General features: G+C 36.7%; 1 protein-coding gene across 2 annotated transcripts in view; it reads left to right on the top strand.

Annotated features, from left to right (window-relative positions):
* Window positions 1-23857, top strand: part of LOC105219547 (nitric oxide synthase-like) — a 174514-nt gene that overhangs the window by 95716 nt on the left and 54941 nt on the right. For both annotated transcript variants that reach the window (XM_054226417.1, XM_011195764.3), the window contains one exon: window positions 15604-15768. In XM_054226417.1, coding sequence (XP_054082392.1) covers window positions 15604-15768 — 165 coding nt within the window. The remainder of the gene's footprint in view (window positions 1-15603; window positions 15769-23857) is intronic.

Raw genomic sequence — 23857 nt, 5'->3', positions numbered from 1 at the left:
GGTTTTCGAGAGAAAGGTTTTGCGCAAGATTTATGGTCCTCTAAACATTGGCAACGGCGAATACCGCAGACGATGGAACGATGAGCTGTACGATTTATACGACGACATTGACATAGTTCAGCGAATAAAAAGACAGCGGCTACGCTGGCTAGGTCATGTTGTACGAATGGATGAAAACACTCCAGCTCTGAAAGTGTTCAATGCAGTACCCGCTGGAGGAAGCCGCGGAAGAGGACAACCTCCACTCCGGTGGAAAGACCAAGTGCAAAGTGACCTTGCTTCACTTGGTGTTTCCAGTTGGCGCCAAAGCAAAAAGGAGGAACGAGTGGCGCGCTCTGGTGGATTCGGCTATAATCGCTTAAGCGGTTTCTACGCCAAATATATATACATATATATATATATATAGTTAAGGGGTTATAAACATATCAGACGAGTTGGCAAAGGCAAAAGCCTTTCTACAAGGGAATAAGGAAACAATTTTCTACTTTCTCTCTGAATGCTCTAAAAATTGTCGAAATCGTACTATAATTATTCAAGGCCTCAGTAATAAGGCCTCTAATAATATTTTTTTACCGAAAATAACGGCAAATCTCTCAGATATTTTAATGTATTTCAGATGAAATTTTTTATTCTAATAATGTGTCTTTGATAACCACATAGATTTACTTATAGCCATAAGTAGGCATATATATTTACATTTAGTACTGTATATTTACATTTTAAGATATAACATATTTACAAAGTTCTCATTTAGGAGTTTATATACATATGTATGTATGTACATACAGTGTCGGGCAAAATATATTGGACTGATGGATATGAATGCTAAAAACATCTCGTAAAGTTCAAATTACAATTTTCGATATAAAAAAGTACTAAATATAAAGATAAATTGTTTAATTAGTGAAACAATTCGTGGGCATGAGTCCAATATGTTTTGTCTGACACTGTATGTTTATGGTCTTCATTATCCATGTCAAAATTCTGAATAAAATTAGTGACAGAAAATAGTATATGTTCGGGTATATACATATGTCTGCTGTATAATTTTAGAGATTTGATATTGTATACATTTTCATTAACATACATATGTATGTACATATGTACTTTATCGATGTGACTTGATTTCTTTGAAGTCCAAAGCACTTACATATGTAAGTGTCAATGTCGCATTGAATTCATGACGAAATTAACGTACACACTTTTTCGACATAACGCTTACAAACACTGTGCAATTGCTTCTGCATACGCTTGCTTATACAAGTAGTATAACTTATTTAAGTCCTTATTTTTGTGCACTCGCACAGCTAAGTGCAGACCATTTCCACCACAGAACCGTTTAAGTGGAAAAGCTATGAGCAATGATTTAGCAAGAATTAGGAATTGGAAAAGCTGCAGAAATTGTAGTGTGAGAATGGCAAAGCAAAATATTTTCAATTGGGTTTTATTTATTTTGAATGTTGTAGTTACACTTTCCCATCCAGAAGCCCTTTCTGAGCTAAATGTGTTTCTTTGTAAACATGTTAACAACAGTTGTTAAACTTTTCAATCGACGGCGCGTGTGATTACATTTTCGAGTTAACGCCAAAACGTGGCTGCCTTTTGGGTCGCGGTAACTTTTTGAAGAATCACTTATGAACCCACACACACATGTATGTACATATATATACATATATATATTTTCCAAAATTTGCTAGAGGCGTAGTCAAATGTATGACCAAAGCTGATGTGTGTGTGTGTGTTCTCGATAAGGGTGGGTTAAGTTATATGTCCACCTGTTAGATTTGTTCTGCTGAAAAAATAAGATCAAATTTTACGAAGTTATATTTTTTCCTACAATTAATTTTTGAGAGCCAAACTGTCTTTAATGAGTTTAATGAATATGCATACTTACATAAATTATATCTTAGAGTACTGAAGTTGACTCGGTTTCATTCCATTGTTCTACTAGCAATAATACAAATTAAAGTGACTAATATGACGATTACCAATTTTGAAAGCAATTAAGCTGATCAAACTTACGAATTATGTCTATGACGTCGAATAACACATACAGCTCATCATTCCATATTCTGCGGTACTCGCCGTTGTCAATGTTTAAGGGACCATAAATCTTTCACAAAACCTTTCTCTCGAAAACTCCTAGTGCCGTCTAATCGGATGTTGACATCGTCCACGCTTCTGAACCATAAAGTAGTGCGGGAATGATAAGGGACTTGTAGAGTTTAGTTTTTGTTCGTCGAAGAGGAATTTACTTTTCAATTGCCTACTCAGTTCATTGTAGCACCTGTTGGCAAGAGTGATTCTGCGTTGGATTTCAAGGCTGACATTATAATCGGTGTTGATGGTGGTGCCTAGATATACGAAATTATCTACAACTTCAAAGTTAGGACTGCCAGAGACGTGGGAGACAAGACGCGAATGCGCTGACTGTTTGTTTGATCACCACCAGACCCATTCGCTTCGCTTCCTTATCCAGGCGGGACAAAGCTGAACTAATTGTTGTTTCCAATGATATCGACAACATCGGCGTACGCCAGCAGCTGTACATTCTTATAAAAAATTAAACCTTCTCTATTTAGCTCTGCAGCACATATTATTTTCTCCAGCAGCAGGTTAAAGAAGTCAGTGAGTCGCCTTGTCTGAAACCTCGTTTGGTGTCGAACGGCTCGGAGATGTCCTTCCCAATCCTGACGGAGCTTTGGTGTTGCTCAACGTCAGCTTATACAGCCGTAATCATTTTGCAGGGATACCAAAGTCAGACATCGCGGCATAGAGGCAACTCCTTTTCGTGATGTCGAAGACAGCTTTCAAATCGACAAAGAGATGGTGTGTGTCGATCCTATTTTCACGGGTCTTTTCCAAGACTTGGCGCATGGTGAATATATGGTCAGATGTAGATTTTTCAGGTCTAAAGCCACACTGATAAGATCCAATCAGTTTGTAAACGGTGGGCTTTAGTCTTTCACACAGTACGCTCGATAGAACCTTATAAGCGATGTTACGGAGGTTTATCCCGCGGTAATTGGCGCAGATTGTGGGGTCTCCCTTTTTGTGGATTGGGCAGAGTACACTGAGATTCCAATCATCGGGCATGCTTTCTTCCAACCATTTTCCGCAATGAAGCTGATGCATGCACCCTATCAGCTCTTCGCCACCGTATTCGAATAGCTCGGCCGGCAATCCAATGGCCCCCGCCGCCTTGTTGTTCTTCAAGCGTATGTCATATTTTGTCATATTTCTACACTTAATCATAGCGATTTTTGCTGAGGCCAAAACCAGATATATGTCCGTATTTTCCAGATATATACAATGTGCGGTATAAATCGGTTGAGAAGTGTTCGGGCAAAAGGGCACAAGCAAAACCGACCACTGACCGACCCAAAAAACCGGTTCTTCACATAAAACCGACTACCCACTCGTCGAAGTTTTGCCCCAAAGCCCCACCCACCGACCGCCCACACTGCCACGAGTGTGTCCCAAAAAAACCGGTTCCAAAAAGTAACCGGTTACTGCAGTACTAGGCAGCAAGTGGGTAAGGGTATAGAATAGTGAATAGTGTGAAACAACAACAGTGTTGGTATGACAGTCATAAAAAAATATGACGATATGACACCTTGTGAATACCCTAAATATATACATGGGTGATTCTACGATAAGAGGTTTCAATTGCATAGAGAAATCGGCCAAAGAAAAACTTTGGATTTTTTTCATGAAACCTCGATATAATGATTTTTGTCCCTTTTATTTATCTTCTCACATAAGGGCAAGTCACTTAATACATATTTATTACTTTTTCGACGGCCAGGGTAAATACATCGGCCAGTGGAGAGACATAAAGTTTATGGTAGATAATTATTTTACCAAAAGCAAAAAATTAATTTCAAATAGTATTACAAATTAAAGGTACTCTCTCTTTCCTAGATGAATAAACCCTAAAATTAATATAACAAATCAATAAATTCACTCTTTATCATAAATAAACGAAACGATTATTAAATATAAAATCTTTAGATTTTCGTACAGAAAGGAGGGCTTACTCTTCCTCTGCTTTATTCGCTATACTACATATGTCAGTGTCGTCGTATAGGTCATCGTTCCATCATCTGCGGCATTCGCTTTTGCCAATGTTCAAAGGACCTTAAATCTTCCACAAAACCTTTTTCTCGAAAACTCTTAGTGCCGTCTCATCGGATGTTGACATCGTCCATGCTTCTGCACCATAAAGCAGAACGGGATGATAAGGGACTAGAGGGGGGAGTAGAGTTTGGTTTTGGATCATCGATAGAGGACTTTAACATTTAAATGTCCTCTCAGTCCAAACTAGCATCTGTTGGTAAGAGCGATTCTGCATTGGATTGCGAGGGTAATATTTTTGGTTTTGTTGATGCTGGTGATGACTGGAGGTGGGGAAGGGGTCATGTTCAGAAGTTCACGCAAGATCAAGACTCAAGCAGCTCACGACTTCCGGTCCGGGTGTCATGATGAATAATATCTCCCCTGGTCTCTAACTTTCTCCCCAGGGGAGAGACGTTTTCATGAAAAATTTTATTGTTTTAATTGACTGAATAATTTTTTGGGTTAATTATTTATTTCGCTTTAATTATCACAGTATTAGCAATTTAGGACAATAAAGGCAAATAAATTAAATTAATAGTATACGTTATATGAATTGCCAGGGGAGAAACAAAATCAGTTTTCGAATCCGTACTAAAAAACCACAGCGCTCAAACGGATTTCGCGATTAGTATTGTTGACTTCAGGCTGAAATGAGCCCATGAGCACTTTTTTCAATGCGATCGTCTTTGAATTTATATCGTACAAGCGGAACAAAATTTTGCAGGGTAGATAAATAAAACAATCGGGACAAAAGTTAATTTTAAAAATGGTATGAAATAAATAAAATAGTATTGTTTTTTATTTAATAATACTTAATTTTAATTATTTTACTTCCGATTTAACTTTGTTGTGGTTTAGCATCTCATACAAAAAATATATGTATTGTCCGGAAGTTAAATAAAAAGTAGCAACGGGACAAGCCAGGGGAGAGACTTTTTTAGACTTTGTACTTAATATGATGTGATTCATTGAAAAAAATAGCAACATAAAGGACAAAAACAATACTTTAAGCTGATTGCCGCACAAGTTATTATTCGACAGAAAATAAAAAATGTTGTTTATCAAGCATCATGTTTTTATCATGTTTGTAACGCACATCGAAAAAATGTGGAAAAATTGCAAATAAATGCTTTTCAACACAACGACGTTCTTTTCTTTTCAAAACAAATAATTTCACGAAGGGCAACGCCTGGTGGTCAAATGGCTTGACATTATTTAGTTACAATTTTTTCATATTTCCGAGATATCTGAAGTTAAGTTCTCCTGCAGTTTACCGATATAAAAATCGTTATGTACGAGTATACTGTTTTGAATAGAACTACATGATATTGCATATTGCACTATTGATATTGCATGAAGATGTTGTTTGCTGCTTGTCTCAATGCAAAAGAAACTTTGAATTCTACTTTAATATTTTTGTTCTGCTGTTTAAAATGTATTCTTTATCTTTCGATTTATAGAAATGCTCCACGCTCCACGCAATGTTCTTTGTTTGATACCTGGTTTATAGATAATATCAATGGCTTGGAGAAGTCCATTCCTATTTTAAGGAACTGTTTCTCAACGTAATTTTACATTACCGTCTATATTTGCCAAATATAAAAATGTAAAGTCTATAAAGAAATGTCGATTTATTCCAAATGTGGCTCCCTAACCTTGGTTCTGAGAGCTTGGAAAGTTTTTTAGTTTTAATTATAATATTAACCTAGGTCGGGTCGATGGCTTTTCTTTAAAAGGAAACAAATTTTAAACTATTAAGACAATCCTTTGTGATTTAAGAATCGACAAAGTGCCTAGAACATACCACAAATTTGCAGAGGTATTTTTCACCTCTATCTAGCTAATTAGCGAGGGTGCCCTAGTTCACTCAAAGGCGGGACATTCCAAAAGAAAATGATGGAAAGATTTTACTTCATCCTCTTCCAAGCAGTTTCGGCAGCTAGCATCGGGTAAATTTTTTATATTTTTATCAATTTACAGAACAGGCGCTAGTTATGAGCTTGCTCAGTTCAGCTGAGACCCATTTATCCAGAAGCAAATTGCAATAGGTTTGTGGTACTAGGTGGATCCGCTGCAACCTTTATGGCAGCCACATCCGCATGAAAAACACTATAATAGTCCAGATGACTGAACATTACCGACAATAAAACATCCAACTTTCTCCGCTAACTTAAACTAATCCACATAGGTTGGGTTAGAGTGGCTGATTTCCTGTGTCTCAAGAGATCTCACTTGGACAGCTAAAGCCAGTCATAACAAAGGACTAATCCATCAGTAAACTAAAAGAAAGTAAATTTTCCATAATTTAAAGCAATTTTAATAATGAATCTGAATGTTGTTTATTAAATGTGAAATATTCTTTTGCTTTAATCGGTAATTTAAGTGATCAAAAAATAATAATTTGTGCGAGTCATTAGTAAACTGCTAAAGCAATCATTCGTCTATTCAAAAATTTCATCACGCTAAGAAAACTATTTCTAACTAATTACAAATGAAAGCAAGAAGTAGACAGACCGCGAAATTGCTATTTTTCTGCTCATACACTTCCCTTAGGTTTTAGCCATGACTTGGTACATTTAACGCTACTATCCCTAGTTCTTTTGCTCTAACATTCACAATAATTTCACAAACTGATGCATAAATAAATAACTCAATACACGCTAAAGTAGATGTTTAAGTGGACTCAAGGGTCTTCTTAAGCGGAAGTGGCAAAATGCTCAGTGTTTAAGCGCATCATTCTGAAATGCTGTGGGAGGTCATGCTAATCTACATTGCCTTTTTTTATAATTACAGCTACAAACGTTACAAACGTAATTGCGAGTACGAATGCGTATGCTGTTAATTTAGGTCGAAGACCTTGCCTATTGAGTGCAGTAGGTGGTCGGTCGGTAGTGATAACAGTAAATTCTCTTTCCCTGCCAACCACTCCCACTGCCACACTTTCCCTTGGTATTGCGCTTTTATTTTCTGTTTCATTATTTGGCGTGAATATTTTTCTGCTGTTAGACAGTTATCCAGCAAATAGTACTGTAGCAAGCTCGTGGCGCGATGAGCACACAATATGAAACAAATAATAAGCATTGCGAGCAGTGCACTGTGTGTCGAAATAGCTCCAATTTATTGAACTCGAAATAACTTATCTCTCTGATGGGTCACAGTGTACACAAAGTCATATTGAGGATTCTTTAAGTCAAGTTCAAGTCTTAATATATTTTTTAGCTGTATTCTTGAATCTGTATTGGTGCACCAGGTAAAATCAAAAATACTCATCGCGAAAGAAATACAATTTAACGTAATTTTTCTGTACCGCATGTAATCTTATGGCTTTTAAATTTGAAATGTTCGGCATTGAGACCAATTTTCAATATTATTGGTAAAGAAATTATCAGCAAGCAAATTTAAACAGCTTTTGTGAATTTCATAACACTGTTCGCAGACACACATTACCCTTCCACCCCCCGCCCCCTCCCTTGGAATGTTTACTGACCAAGCAACGGGAGGGCGGCCGCTTGTAGATTTTACTCTAATTACACTTTAGAAAACCGCCCACATGTCACCGCGTAACAAGGGATTTTAAAAGCTCTTGACGTCCACTTTGGTTATTGATGTTTTTGTTTGAAATCTACTCAGCACTACTTACTGGTGTTTTTCCGCCTTCTTCGCAGCACTTAAATCGCGGGAATTGTTTTCCTTTCCAACTTTCAATTGTTGGCTCGATATAATATTTATTTTCTCTTATAATTATATCTTAATTAATGTTACTGGATTCCAGCAGAAAAATTACCAGGGACTGAAATCAGTATAAGCTTTATTGTAATAATGATTATAAATTTATTTTTATGATTTTCTTTACCATTAATAATTAATTTTGATTAATTTTATAATATGGGAATTGTAAGCACCTGCAAATAAATACAGAACAAACAAGTAAAGAAATGCTAGGGTGCAACATTTTATTCTCTCGCAATTTATTGAAGAAATTTTATTAAAATAACACACAAATTTACCCAAGAATTCGGCATTGAGGTAATTCCTGAACCGATTTCATTCATTTTTACCTGCAAGGTACACTAAATCCAAGACTAAGCGCTCACTTAATTTTGCTAAGATATCTGACATTTTAAACCATACAAATATGCGGAATAAAGCCCACCGTATTATTGAAAAAGTTATAATTAGGTATATGGGAGCTAGGAGATATTATGACCCGATTTTAATAATTTTTGGAACAGAGACACACTATTAGAAAAAAAAACAATTTCCTCTGAATTATATTAAATTATCTGAGAGATTTACCCATATTTTCGTTTAAAATGTACCCTTAGGCGCAGAGTTCAACGAAATTTACTATTCCTTAATTGTAGGTGCTTATCTTCATCTAAATTTAAAGTTGGTTTTAAATTAAAGTAAACCAGTTTTTGAAGAATAACTAATTATTCTGAAATACTTGATATCTAATTTTCCTAAGAATTGAATTCATGATGAATCTCATATTTATGCATATACTGGCCCAGGGACGAAGTTTCGGAAATTAAAGTCGTTTAAACTCAAACGTCATATTGGTAGGGATCATGGAGATCCTCGGAATGAGAAATCATTCACCTTCAAACTTTCCTTTGAATTGTATCATCGCATACATTGTTCGGAACTTTTTTTTACAACCAAACGTTGGTGTAAATATCGAAGCTTGATGGCTACCTAGTAAATTTTTAGTCGTAAATTGTGCGGTTTTTAAAAATTTAATTGTATAGTTGGTGACTTCATCTTCATTTATTACACAGTCAATAGGTTTGAATGTATGAATGATCTCATTCTGAATTATGTATATAGTTTAAATCATTTACATCTTTATTCTTAGCCGTCAAAATTGCTCGCCCACACAATCATTCATTAGTTTTGTGTAGTATAAAATAGACTTCTATTCTCCAATAAAAATTAATAGGTAGCATTAAAGCATGTCCGATTATCTTCTAATAATGACTTAAATTTTTATTTATTATGTATGAACTTAAAAAAATATGTTTTATTTGTATACTCTCGTACTATTTTGCACAAATTATAATAGTTTTGTCCACCTAATGATTGTTTATAATACCTAGAATTAAATGAGGTTGAGGTGTTGTATTTATGTACAGTGACTCCATCGTATCATCGGACTACAGTGATCCCCGCTTAAGTGCCCCCCGGTTTAAGTGCCTTTCCCGCTTAAGTGATCATAGTTTTTTTGTGGGTTCCACTGTAGTTGATTACTAAGTACAGTAAGTGCCCCTTCATAACATGCAAGACTTTTGAGAGACTTAAGCGGGAAAGGAAAATTGCAAGCAATTTTGTATTTGTGACTTAATATTGCAAGCATTTAAGCGGGAAAGGCACTTAAGCGGAGGCTCTTAGCGAGGAATTTTATATGTAAATTTAGAGAAAAAAGAAAGATGCCGCAAATCAACTACAGTGGAACTTCTCTAACTCGATCCACCATAACCCACAAAAAAACTGCGAGTTAGAGAGACTTCGAGTTATAGAAGTTCTACTGTTTATCTACATTTTTTTGCAGTTGAACATATTTTAAGGTTTTATCTAACTGATAAATAATCAAAAACTTTAAATTTCATTTTATAATTATACATTTTATGTGAAATATTAAAAAAAAGTAAATTTTATGAACTCAATGAATAATCGGGCGACAAATCCTTGAGATGTTAAATAAGCAAGAAAAATTCAATATAGATCTTTGCAGCCGTTTAGATAACCACGAAAAAAAATAAAAGTAACACAAAATCTAAGGTGTGAATGGTGCTCTCCGAGCTATGACATGGAATGCAAATGGACTATAAAAGCACCAAGAAGGACTTCAACTGATTTGACAAGAAGAGAAGATACATGTATGTCCAATATCCGAAACTCATTTTACGAGTCACAGCTACTTTCCTTAAAAAACCTATGCATTTTATCACATAACCCATCCTAGTAATTGTGCCAAAAAAATTTATTATGGGAGGCGACTTTAATGCGAAACATGTCTACTGGGATCGCGCATAATACCAAATGTAATAGACTTTTTATACTCTCGCAACAAAAGTTGCTAAGAGAGTATTATAGTTTTGTTCACATAACGGTTGTTTGTAACACCTAAACCTAAAAGAATGAGATATAGAGTCATATATACCAAAGTGATCAGGGTGACGAGTAGATTTGAAATCCGGATGTCTGTCCGTCCGTCCGTCCGTCTGTCTGTCTGTCCGTCTGTGCAAGCTGTAACTTGAGTAAAAATTAAGATATCTTGACGAAACTTGGCGCAAATATTCCTTGGGACCGAGAGAGGGTTGGGCGAAAATGGGCGGAATCGCACCATTGCCAGCCCACAAAATAGCGAAAACCAAAAACACATAAAGTGTCATAACTAAGCCATAAATGAAGTTATAAAAGTAAAATTTGGAATAAAGGATCGCACTAGGAAAGGGCATATTTCGGTATAATTTTTTTGGGGAAGTGGGCCTAGCCCCGCCCACAAATCTGTTATTTGTATTTAATTCGCAAACCAATAAAGATATATAAACCAAACTTTCTGCAGTCGGTTCTCTTACGTACACCACCACACACCATGAAAATAGTTGAAATCGGATAATTACCACGCCCACCTCCCATACAAAGGTTAAAAGAGTGGGTTAACTCACTGACGAAAAAAGTCAGAAACATTAAATTTTACAGAAGAAATAGCAGAAGGAAGCTGGACTCAGATTTTTTTACAAAATGGAAAATGGGCGTGGCATCGCCCACTTATGGGTCAAAAACCATATCTCAGGAACTACTCGACAGATTTCAATGAAATTCGGTATATAATATTTTCTACTCATATCCCAATGATATGTTGTGAAAGTAGGCCAAATCGGTTCACAACCACGCCTACTTCCTATATACCAGAATTTTGAAGTCGACCTGAATAGTTCACTTTACAATACGTAAATACTGCCTTTACATATAGTGCGGCAGCCCCTTTTTAAAAATCGCCGAAATCGGACCATAGGTTTTCAAGGCCCCATATATCGAACATGAAGACCTCGGTGCTTCTAACCTAATATTAGGGTTTCCAACTTTCAATGGACTTTATACCATATATATGACGAATATGTGGGTAAAATTTTGTATTATATAATACTAGTGGCCACGCATCGCTGTGGATAAGGTATATGTATGTTAAATTCTCTTCGGGTTAACTATTTATTAAAGTGAAATTATTTATGGAGTAACTAACATTAAAATCTTTTGCTGCCATCTTTTCCAAGTTTTCCGTCAGATTTAGTGGTTTGCGATAAATACACCAAAACCTTTGTTTTTTTTCTCGCCAATTTATCGAACAATTAACCACATACGCCCTTCCGTACCTAGATCATATGTTCCGAAGAATACCAACCTTCTCATAGTAACAAGTTTTAAGTGTCATCTATGTCATATTAGGATATCCAGATCAAATTATCACTTGACCAATTGTTTGACCGGACAGACGAATGTTGAGCTGTGACCACGTCTACTTGCCTAAAAATGTGTAAATGTACTTCCGTGCTGTGAATATCTTTTGCAAGAGTCTTTTTTATACTCTCTCAACAAAAGTTGCTAAGAGAGTATTATAGTTTTGTCCAATTAACGGTTCTTTGTAAGTCCTAAAACTAAACGAGTTAGATGTAGGGTTATATATACCAAAGTGATCAGGGTGACGAGTAAAGTTCAAATCCGGATGTCTGTCTGTCCGTCTGTCCGTCCATGCAAGCTGTAACTTGAGTAAAAATTGAGATATCTTAATGAAATTTGGAACACGACTAATGACTAAAAGTGCGTTAACTCACTAACGAGAAACGTCAGAAACACCAAATTTTACATAACAGAAGGAAGCTGCACTGCGATTTTTTTACAAAATGGAAAATGGGCGTGGCGTCGTCCACTTCTGGGTCAAAAACCATATCTCAAGACCTACTCGACAGATTTCAATGAAATTCGGTATATAATATTTTCTTGACACACTGATGACATTGGTGGAAAATGGGCGAAATCGAAATCTACGCCTACTTCCCATATAACTCAATTTTGAATCCTTCTGATTCGTTCACTTTATAATGTATACATAAGGAACCGATAAAGATAGCGAAATAAAACTTTACACAAATACTGTATTTGAGCTGTGACATCACTTGTGGAAAAATTGTCAAAATCGAACCATGACTTTTCAAGGGCCCTGATATCAAATATGAAGAACTCAGTGCCTAAGGGTAATTTTTCACCGAAAATATAGGTAAATCTCTAAATTAATTTCGAGAGTATGAAATGTTCGGTTGCACCCGAAATTAGCCTTTCCTTACTTGTTTAACTTATTTTTTGATTTTTTGCAATGGACAGACGGATGGACATTGCGACTGAAATTTGATATACTATAAACTATCCTATCTTTTAAGTTGCAGACGTGTGCAAAATTTTATTAAAAACGGTTCAGTAGTTTAGGGGCCAATCCCGGACAAACAACGTGACATGTAATTTTTATACTCTCGCAACAAAAGCTGCTAAGAGAGTATTATAGTTTTGTTCACATAACGGTTGTTTGTAACACCCAAAACTAAACGAGTTAGATATAGGGTTATATATACCAAAGTGATCAGAGAGAAGAGTGGAGTTCAAATCCGAATGTCTGTCTGTCCGTCCGTCCGTCCGTCTGTGCAAGCTGCACTTGAGTAAAAATTAAGATATCTTGATGAAACTTGGAACACTTATTTCTTGGCACCATAGGAAGGTTGCTTTCGAAAGGTGTTCTAGAGTGCAAAATCGGACCACTGCCACGCCCACAAAATGGCGAAAACCGAAAACACATAAAGTGTCATAACTAAGCCATAAATAAAGCTATGGAAATAAAATTTGGTATGAAGGATCACACTATGAAGGGGCATATTTGGATGTAATTTTTTTGGGGAAGTGGGCGTGGCCCGGCCCCCTACTAAGTTTTTTGTACATATCTCGCAAACTTTCTGCAGTCGGGTTAACTCACTAACGAAAAACGTCGGAAACACTAAATTTCACATTAGAAATGGCAGATAAAGCTGCACTCAGATTTTTTTACAAAATGGAAAATGGGCGTGGCGTCCCCCACTTATGGGTCAAAAACCATATCACAGGAACTACTCCACCGATTTCAATGAAACTTGGTTTGTAATAGTTTCCTTACATCCCAATGATATGTTGTGAAAATAGGCCAAATCACTTCACAACCACGCCTACTTCCTCTATACCAGAACTTTGAAGACGATCTGAATCGTTTACTTTACAATATATGTATAAAGTAAGCACTAGTGAAGATATCGGTGCAGAACTTTGGACAAATTCTATGTTAATAGTGTGGCAGCCCTATTCTAAAAATCGCCGAATTCGGGCCATAGGTTTTTAAGGCCCCATATATCGAACACGAGCACCTCGGTGCTTCTAACCTAATATTATGGTTTCCAACTTTCAATGGACTTTATACAATATATATGACGAATATGTGGGTCAAATTGTGTATTATATATTATAAATAAAGTTAAATAAATTAATTGCGAGAGTATAAAATGTTCGGTTACACCCGAACTTAGCCCTTCCTTACTTGATATATATATACATATTTAAATCTCGGTTAGTGATTTATGGTATATTAAAACAACGGGTTTTCGTACTTTCGGTGGTAAATAAAGGGAATTAATACGCATCAACTGACAATTAATACACTTTTTATACTCTCGCAACATACTCTCTCGGTTGGTTGTAAGTTCTAAAACTAAACCAGTTAGATATAGGGTTATATGTATCAAAATGATCAGTAAAGTTCAAATCCGGATGTCTTGTATGTCCGTCTGTCCGGCCGTGCAAACTGTAACTTGACTTAAAATAGAGATCTTGATGAAACTTGGTAGACGTATTTCTTGACAAGGTTAAGCTCGAAGATAAGCGTAATCAGACCACTGCCACGCCCACAAGAGGGCAATAACCGAAAATAGATAAAGAGCTAATACTAAGCTATAAATTAAGCTAAAGTAGTAAAATTTAGTATGAAGGATCGCACTATGAAGGGGTATATGTGGATGTAATTTTTTTTGATGAAGTGAGCGTGGCCCCGCCCGCCATAAAAAACTCGTAAACTACTAAAGCTATATGAAGGAAACTTTCTAAAGTCGTTTCTTGTAGGTACTACCTTGTACAGTTCAAAAATGGATGAAATCGGATTATAACCACGCCCACCATACAAAGGTTATGTTGAAAACTTCTAAAAATGCTTTAATTCAGTAAGAAAAACCAGAAACCTTAAATTTCATTATAAAGATGGTACAGAAAAGCTGCACTCAAACTGGTAAACATATTTCAAAATGGCCGTGGGTCCGGCCACTTATGGTTCAAAAACCATATATCCGAAATTATTCGACCACGTTCAATGGAATTCGGATCATAATAACTGTTTAGCTTCTCAATGATATGTTGTTAAAATAGTTCAAATCGATTCTCATATACCAGAATTTTGAAGTCGATCAGAATCGTTTACTTTACAATATATAAAGTAAGCACTACTGAAGATATCGAAGCAGAACTTTGCCAAAATACTGCCCTTCTAAAAATCGTAGAAATCGGTCCATAAGTTTTCAAGACCCAATATATCGAATATGAGGACCTCAGTTCTTCCAACAAGTTTTACAGGAAATATAGTTAAGCCTCTCAGGTATTTTGAAGAAATAACTAACTCCCCTATACCTGATATTAGGGTTTTCAAACTTTCATTGGACCATATGCCGAATATGTGCGTCAAATTGTTCGTTATATTAATAAAATTAAATAAATAAATAGCGAGAGTACAAAATGTTTGGTGACACCCGAACTTACCCCTTCCTTACTTGTTATTATTGAATTCAGCTGTTTGCCACAATGTTTTGAACTGGAGCTTATTCGTACATGTATAAAATGAATTACGTGAAGTAAAGATATATGCAACTGAATAACATGTATAACGTTTAATTTTAGCGAACTGTTCCATCCACGCAATATATAATTTACATATAATAATGAATTTGAATAATAATAATATTTGAATAATTCGAAGATACCTTTAATCAAATAGTTAAAGCTCCACAAATTGTTTTCTACGTTGTATCGTTACTCTCGTTGTTAAATATTATTAATTTTTATTTTATTTACGATATTATAATTTGGAATATGCGACAGCCTTTTAAAATCATTTAATAAACGCTTTACCCTATTTGAAAGATGTACACTATAGCCTCGAATGTAAAATAAATAAATTACGTATTTAAATGTAACTTTTTTCTAAATAACTGTCAATTTGCTATTAGTTCTATCTCATTTCCATCAAAAAACCTGTATTTGTTGCTAAGATGTCGTATTTTGTTATAAAATTGTTTCTTTGATATATGATGATATGTACATTTGTTTTCTTAAATCATGTTTCCACTTGAATATTTTTTTCAGCATTGGTGTTAGCTCATCGAAATCCTTTATGAAGGCTAGCTCCAGGCAAGATTTAATCAAGTTGCCCGTACAACAAGTGAAGAAAATAGATCGCTGGGACTCCTTGCGCGGTTCGACATCAGACACTTTTACGGAGGAGAATTTCGGGCCATTGTCAAATGTGAGGTATGTATATACGTACATATGTACAAACACTGGCTGACATAATTATTCACACATCGAACAGTTTTCCACAAAAACAGTTTTATCTTGGAAATCATAAAAACTAGGTTATAGGTTTGTTCTAAGGAAATCTTCATTCATATCTTAGGTATTTAAAAATAACAATAATTTAATAAATTAACTTTCCATTATAATAAATCTACCCAAATTGCATATTACTTCATTTATTCGATGGCCAAAATAATTCACACACTTTTGTTTAACAAGAAAAATTATAATATAATAAAAAAATTAATATGGGCAAGCCTTTTGTTTCAATACATCTTTAAGCATATTTTGCATGGAGTAAACTAACTTTTTTATCACCTATATTGTGCTATTCTCGCTGAAAAACTTCTTTTAGTTGAAATTTGCTGGTAATTACTGACACGCCTACCAAGCTCATCCCAAAAATGTTCTATGGGGTTTGGGTCTAGAGACTGTGGAGGAGTCGGAAGAATATGAGGCACATTGTATATCACCCACATACGCACGTCGCGAGCAGTATGTTTGAGGTCATTGTCCTGGTTTAACTTTTGAGCGCTTTCTTTGAAATTTCTTTTCAGTATATTCAAGTAAACAGTTTTATCCATTGTTCCCTCAATGAATACGAGATTTCCAACACCGGCTGCTGACATAGAACCCCATACCATGACTCCTCCACCTCCATGTTTAACTGTACTTATCGAGTTATTTTTCACAAGTTCAGTATTAGGGGTTTTCCAGACCCGTATTCTGCTTTCTAACTGAAAAACGCTGAATTTACTCTCGTCGCTAAAGTGAATGTTGCTCCAGAACTCATATTGTTAATCCTTGTATGCTTTTGCGAAGTCCACCGTCTTTTTTATTAGTATTGCTGACGAAAGGTTTTTTTTTGTGCTATTCGTGAATTGTAGCCAGGACGATGCCAATTTCTTCACGAACTACTGCTGTCACCTGCGTAAAGGTAATTTTGGGATTCTTTTTAAGTTTACTTACAATTTCCCGTTTTTTAGCGTTGGTCAGCTTGGTTGGTATGAGCACGACTTTGAAGGTTTTCTTCTCCCCTAAAGGGCTTTATGATGCTGTAAATAGTATATCTGATTCTATTTACATGTTTACCTATTTCAGCACTTAACATATTTTGTTTATGAATATTTAAAATTATTTTTCTTACTCCTGTGGTAGTTTCTTTTAATTTTCGACCGATTTTAAATAATGACAACTCACTTGCACAAATAACAATACCGAATATCGGAACATCAATGTAAAATTGTAAATTTCGAGTATAGCATTCATAGTAGTACATTTCCAAATGTTTCCGTTACTTTTTATTGCTAAAATTTTTGATTTAAATGACACGACTTTGAGTTGTGTGAATAATTTTGTCCCCCGAATAAATGAAGTAATATGCAATTTTGGTAGATTTATTTAAAATGGTCTTAAGGTCTTAAGTTAATTTGCGTTGTTTTCTTGTATTATATACATATTTCTATATGTACAGAAAATACACCGCGCGTCATCAGGAAAGCACCCTCTACGCTATCTTAATTATTTACGTTTATTTCATAAAAAAAAACAAAATTAGCATTTTTTTAATTTATGATTCGAATATTTCTACCTTGATAGAAACATAATTGTTTTTGGGGAGAGAACACTATATATGTATATATATATTTTTAATAAAATCTAGTATAATGGTTGACCAAACAATTCTTATGTCCTCGATTAGTTCCGTTTTGGTGGTATATTGCTCACCACACTCATATACCTCTCTAACCAACTATCCCCAGATGTTATCTACAATATTTAGGTCTGGGGAAGAAGGCAGGCACTCTAGAACACCTACGTTTTGGCTTTGTATCCATGTTTTTACAAACCGGACATGCTGTACTTATTGTGAATTGTCGTGCTGTAAATACCATTTTAGATTGCCAAAAATATTTTTATTAACGTGAAATCCCCTTTCTGAATTCGATTATATTTATTTGCATTCCTATTTGGCGTTAAAAAATGCAATACGCGTGTACCATAAAATGATATGGCTCCCGAAAATACATACATATAAGATAATGGGTCTCCTTAGAAGGTTAAACGTGTTCGAACAATAATTAGCCGAATTACTTTTCTCAACTTATTAAGAAGTGATTTTTTTACATTCTGCCTTTTTAAACGTTCAGCTTTCTTAATCACCCTTTAAGTAGTTGATTTGTTCACTTTAATATCATTATACTCTCGCACCAAAGTTGCTAAAGAGAGTATAATAGTTTTGTTCACATAACGGTTGTTTGTGTCACAGAGAAATAAAAGAGTTAGATACAGGGTTATTTATATCAAAATGATCAGCATGACGAGTATAGTTGAAATCCGGATGTCTGTCTGTCTGTCCGTCCGTCTGTCTGTGCAAGCGATAACTTGAGTAAAAATTTAGATATCTTAATGAAACGTGGAACACATATTCCTTGACAGTCTTAGAAGGTTGGTTTGAAAATGAGTGAAATCGGACCACAGCCACGCCCACAAATGAAGAAAACCGAAAACCTAGAACGTGTAATAACTAAGCCATAAATAAAGCTATCATAATAAAATTTGGCATAAAGAATCGCACTGGGAAGGGGCATATCTGAATGGATTTTTTTGACCGTGGCCCCTAAATACGTTTTTTTTAATATCTTGCAAACAAATAAAGCTGCATCATACAAACTTTCCAAACTCGTTTTCTTACGTACCCCATCACACACCATAAAAATTGAGTAAAACTGATAATAACCACGCCCACCTCCCATACAAAGGTTATGTTGAAAATTAGTAAAACTGCGTTAACTCACTAACGAAAAACGTCAGAAACACAAAATTTTACAGAAGAAATAGCAGAAAGAAGCTATACTCAAATTTTTTTACAAACTGGAAAATGGGCGTGGTATAACCACTTATGGGTCAAAAACCATATCTCAGGAAATACTCGACCAATTTCAATGAAATTCGGTATCTAATATTTTCTTGACACCCTGAAAGCACGTATGAAAAATGAAATCGTTTCACATCTGGATCCTTGTGACATCTATTACAGCGGCTATATAAAGGAACGCAAATTCGGTGTGGGATTCGTGGTGGGAGAGAGACTCCGTCGTCGAGTCCTGGCATTCACTCCGGTTGATGAACGTCTAGCCACAATCCGCATCAAAGCGAGGTTCTTCAACATATCGCTGATTTGCGCCCACGCCCCGACGGAAGAGAAGGACGAAGTGATGAAAGACACCTTCTATGAGCGCCTAGAACGTACCTATGAGCGCTGCCCCCGCCACGATGTCAAAATCGTGCTTGGCGATTTCAACGCTAGGGTGGGTAAAGAAGGTGTCTTTGGCACAACAGTCGGAAAATTCAGTCTCCATGACGAAACATCGCCAAACGGTCTGAGGCTGATCGACTTCGCTGGGGCCCGAAATATGGTCGTCTGTAGTACTAGATTCCAGCATAAGAAAATACATCAAGCTACTTGGCTGTCCCCGGATCGAATCACTCGCAACCAGATCGATCATGTTGTGATAGATGGACGGCATGTCTCCAGTGTTTTTGATGTGCGTACGCTTCGTGGTCCCAACATCGACTCGGACCACTATCTTGTAGCAGCTAAGATACGCACCCGCCTCTGTGTAGAAAAGCGCACACGTCAACAAACACAATCCCGAAATCCGAAAGAAAGAGTCAGAAATGCGTGAGTATGAACAGCTTGACAAGCTGGCCGACAGGGGTAATGCTCGAAAATTTTACGAAAAGATCCGGCGACTAACTGAAGGTTTCAAGACCGGAGAACACTCCTGTAGGACCCCCAGAGGTGATCTAGTTATTGATGACCAGAGTATACTGAGTTTGTGGAGGGAACACTTCTCCAGCCTGCTGAATGGCAGTGAAAAAGCAACACCAGGAGATGGCGAACCCGACTCCCAAATCGACGACGATGGAGCAGATGTTCCATTGCCCGACTGTGAAGAAATTCGAATAGCAATTACCCGCCTGAAGAACAATAAGGGGGCGGGGGCCGATGGATTACCGGCCGAGCTATTCAAATACGGCGGCGAAGATCTGATAAGGTGCTTGCATCAGCTTCTTTGCAGAATATGGTCGGAAGAAAGCATGCCTGACGATTGGAATCTCAGTGTACTCTGCCCAATACACAAAAAGGGAGATCCCACAATTTGCGCCAATTACCGCGGGATAAGCCTCCTCAACATCGCGTATAAGGTTCTGTCGAGCGTACTGTGTGAAAGACTAAAGCCCACCGTCAACAAACTGATTGGACCTTATCAGTGTGGCTTTAGACCTGGAAAATAAACAACAGACCAGATATTCACCATGCGCCAAATTTTGGAGAAGACCCGTGAAAAGAGGATCGACACACACCATCTATTTGTCGACTTTAAAGCTGCTTTCGACAGCACGAAAAGGAGTTGCCTTTACGCCGCGATGTCTGAATTTGGTATCCCCGCAAAACTAATACGGCTGTGTAAGCTGACGTTGAGCAACACCAAAAGCACCGTCATGATAGGGAAGGACCTCACCGAGCCGTTCAATACCAGACGAGGTGATTTCTTTAACCTGATGCTGGAGAAAATAATACGAGCTGCAGAGCTAAATAGAGAAGGTACAATCTTCTATAAGAGTACGCCGATGATATCGATATCAACAACACCCGCGCCGTTAGTTCTGCTTTTTCCAGAATGGATAAGGAAGCGAAGCGTATGGGGCTGGTGGTGGACAAGACGAAATATCTCCTGTCGTCAAACAAACAGTCAGCGCATTCGCGTCTTGGCTCCCACGTCACTGTTGACAGTCAAAACTTTGAAGTTGTAGATAATTTCGTCTACCTGGGAACCAGCATTAACAGCAATAACAATGTCAGCTAGGAAATCCAACGCAGAATCACTCTTGCCAACAGGTGCTACTATGGACTAAGTAGGCAATTGAAAAGTAAAGTCCTCTCTCGACGACCAAAAACCAAACTCTACAAGTCTCTCATCATTCCCGTCCTACTTTACGGTGCAGAAGTGTGGGCGATGTCAACATCCGATGAGACGGCACTAGGAGTTTTCGAGAGAAAGGTTTTGCGGAAGATTTATGGTCCCTTAAACATTGGCAACGGCGAATACCGCAGACGATGGAACGATGAGCTGTATGTGTTATTCGACCACATAGACATAGTCCAGCGAATAAAAAAACAGCGGCTGCGCTGGCTAGGTCATGTTGTTCGAATGGATGAAAGTGCTCCAGCTCTGAAAGTATTCGATGCAGTACCCGCTGTTGGAAGCCGAGGAAGAGGGAGACCTCCACTCCGATGAAAGGACCAGTTGGAGAGGGACCTGGCTTCGCTTGGTATAACCAATTGGCGCCAAACTCCCAGAAGGAGGGATACGTGGCGCTCTGTTTTGGACTCGACTATAACCGCGTAAACGGTGTCTACGCCAGTTAAGAAGAAGAAGAAAATTATCCAATTTCATGGTGTGTGGTGGGGTACGTAATAGAACCGACTGCAGAAAGTTTGGTTTATATATCTTCATTGGTTTGCGAGATATATGCAAATAACCGATTTGGGGCCGGAGCCACGCCCATTTCCACAAAAAAATTACATCCAAATATGCCCCTTCCTAGTGCATTCCTTTGTTGCAAATTTATTTATGGCTTAGGTATGACACTTTATAGGCCCATCTTCGAAAGCAACCTCCTCAGAATGCCAAGGAATACGTGTTCCAAGTTGCCAAGCGAGTATTATAGTTTTGTTCACATAACGGTTGGTTGAAAGTCCTAAAACTAAAGAGTTAGATATGGAGTTATATATATCAAAATGATCAAGGTGACGAGTGAAGTTCAAATCCGGATGACTGTCTGTTTGTCCGTGCAAGTGATGTAGCGGAACAAATTTGTAACGGGAGTTTTCTTTGGACAATTCTTTGTTGATATTTCAGATACTGTTTGATTTTGATAGGTTTTGCTTGTTGTTTTCGTTTAGTTTGTGAAGGTGTCTCACATGAGTAACGCTAAGTGTATTTCGCGGTGTTTTGGACAAAATTTTTATCATACAAATTAGGACTTTTCTCGGAGAAAAAATTATTATTCGAATGAAAAACATAATGTTCAAACAATAAAAATACAAACCGATTGGAAGGTAAGTACTATAGGCACGCTTTTGTGCAAAACTGACGAAGCCATATATGGCCTTTCATGCAGTACATACCCGGCCTCCAAGTGCATCTCATGAAAAGTGGTTTATTGTCTTTGGGTGCGGTAAGACTTAATCGAGTCCCTAACTGTAAGATGCCGACGGAAAAGGAATTGAAAAAGTTGGGGAGAGGCAGTATGGTGGAGAAGGTAACTAAAATCGACGGGGTCAAACTTGGCCTCGTTTCTTGGTTTGACAATAAGGTAGTAAATATTCTTTCAACTTTCGTTGGAAGCCAACCTATATCCACAAAGACACGTTTTAGTAAAAAAGAGAAAAAGTATATCGAAATTCATTCACCACAGTCTGTCGACGTTTCCAATAATTATATGGGCGGCGTAGACTTGCTTGATTCACTACTTGGTCTTTATAGAATTCAGTTACGCACTAAGGTTAGGTACAAAAAGATTTTTTTCCACATGATTGATATGTGCCTTGTAAATTCTTGGATCTTATGGCGCCGTAAGTCAGGGGAATTTATGCCGTTATTTAATTTCAAACTTGCAGTGAGCGAACATCTTTGCAAGGTAGGAAAATCCCGAAAACGAGGGCGTCCAATTGCATCGGTATCAAACTCTTCATCTCCGACAACAAGCAGAGAAGGCACCAAATAGAGTAAGCGTCAAGACTTTCCTTTGAATTCTATACATACCGACTGTATTGGACACTTTCCGAAATGGATGAAAAATAGACAACTTTGTCAAAATGACTGCTCATTCCGTTCGTATACTTTTTGGGAGAAATGTAATGTATTCTTGTGCTACAATGACGAACAAAACTGTTTCACACGCTTCCACACTGAGTAAAAGTAATACACTCTAAGCAACTTTTCAATAGAACAGGACTGGCTGTGAAGAAGGTAATCAATATCGTCACCAAAGCCAAGATAAAGCCAACTATGAAATTTGGTCATTTGTTACTTTCTCCAATATACGATTAAAAAATCAAAGTTTTACAAATTATGATGATTTACGCTTAATACAGATCTTCAATAATGTCTATTAATCATTTTAAAATTTATCGGCTATAACGTTTTCGTCTTTATGCGTAAGCATTTTTTCTCTGCTTTGAAAAATTTACTTATTTAATGTATACCTTAGCCATAAAAACGTGTGACCAGGTCTGCTAGTATTTATATAAATATTATATTTAAGATAGTATCAAAAATAAGATATTAATAATAAGATGATAATGAGTTTTGTCTTACACCAATACATTCCAAACTGTTGTCAAGAATAACAACACCACGACAGGCAACCTAATTCCAGCAGAACTTTCTTTAAGTGGGAATAATTCATCCCAAAGAGCATAACGATCCTGATAGAATGCTCCACCCATATACGTTTGTTTCCTACATAATCAAAACGGTAAAAATATACATCTGTATGATTTTTAGCCAACTCCACTAATCGATGCACTCCGTGTCCAATAACACTGTCCGATTGAATACGACCAAAGGTCTCTAAATTGGATGTGCTTATGCTGGTTGTGTTGTAATAAAACTCTCGTATTCTCTGTGCTCTCGTGTCATTATTTCCACTGCTTTTGAATTCAAAGAAGTCCGACACATAAAGTCCAAAATTCTCATTGATGTCATCAAACAAATCGGTCCTGTTTTCAATTTCTGTAAAAAATGCATTTTTTATTCAATTTGTTTTGTTTGTAATAATTAGTATTATTCACTCACTATAGGGATCAAAATCTAGCTCATCTCGATAAAGTCCTACAATTAGCGGCACACGATTAAATCGGTTGTTTCGAATCGCCTCAGTCGGATGTTCTAGCAGAAAGACGCCATCAATTTCATAATTCCATTTAACATTTACGAGACCATATTTTTCATATTTTGCTGATGTATTT

Source organism: Zeugodacus cucurbitae, chromosome 3, assembly GCF_028554725.1.
Source record: "Zeugodacus cucurbitae isolate PBARC_wt_2022May chromosome 3, idZeuCucr1.2, whole genome shotgun sequence".
Taxonomy (NCBI): domain Eukaryota; kingdom Metazoa; phylum Arthropoda; class Insecta; order Diptera; family Tephritidae; genus Zeugodacus; species Zeugodacus cucurbitae.
This window is presented reverse-complemented; position numbering and strand designations above follow the sequence as displayed.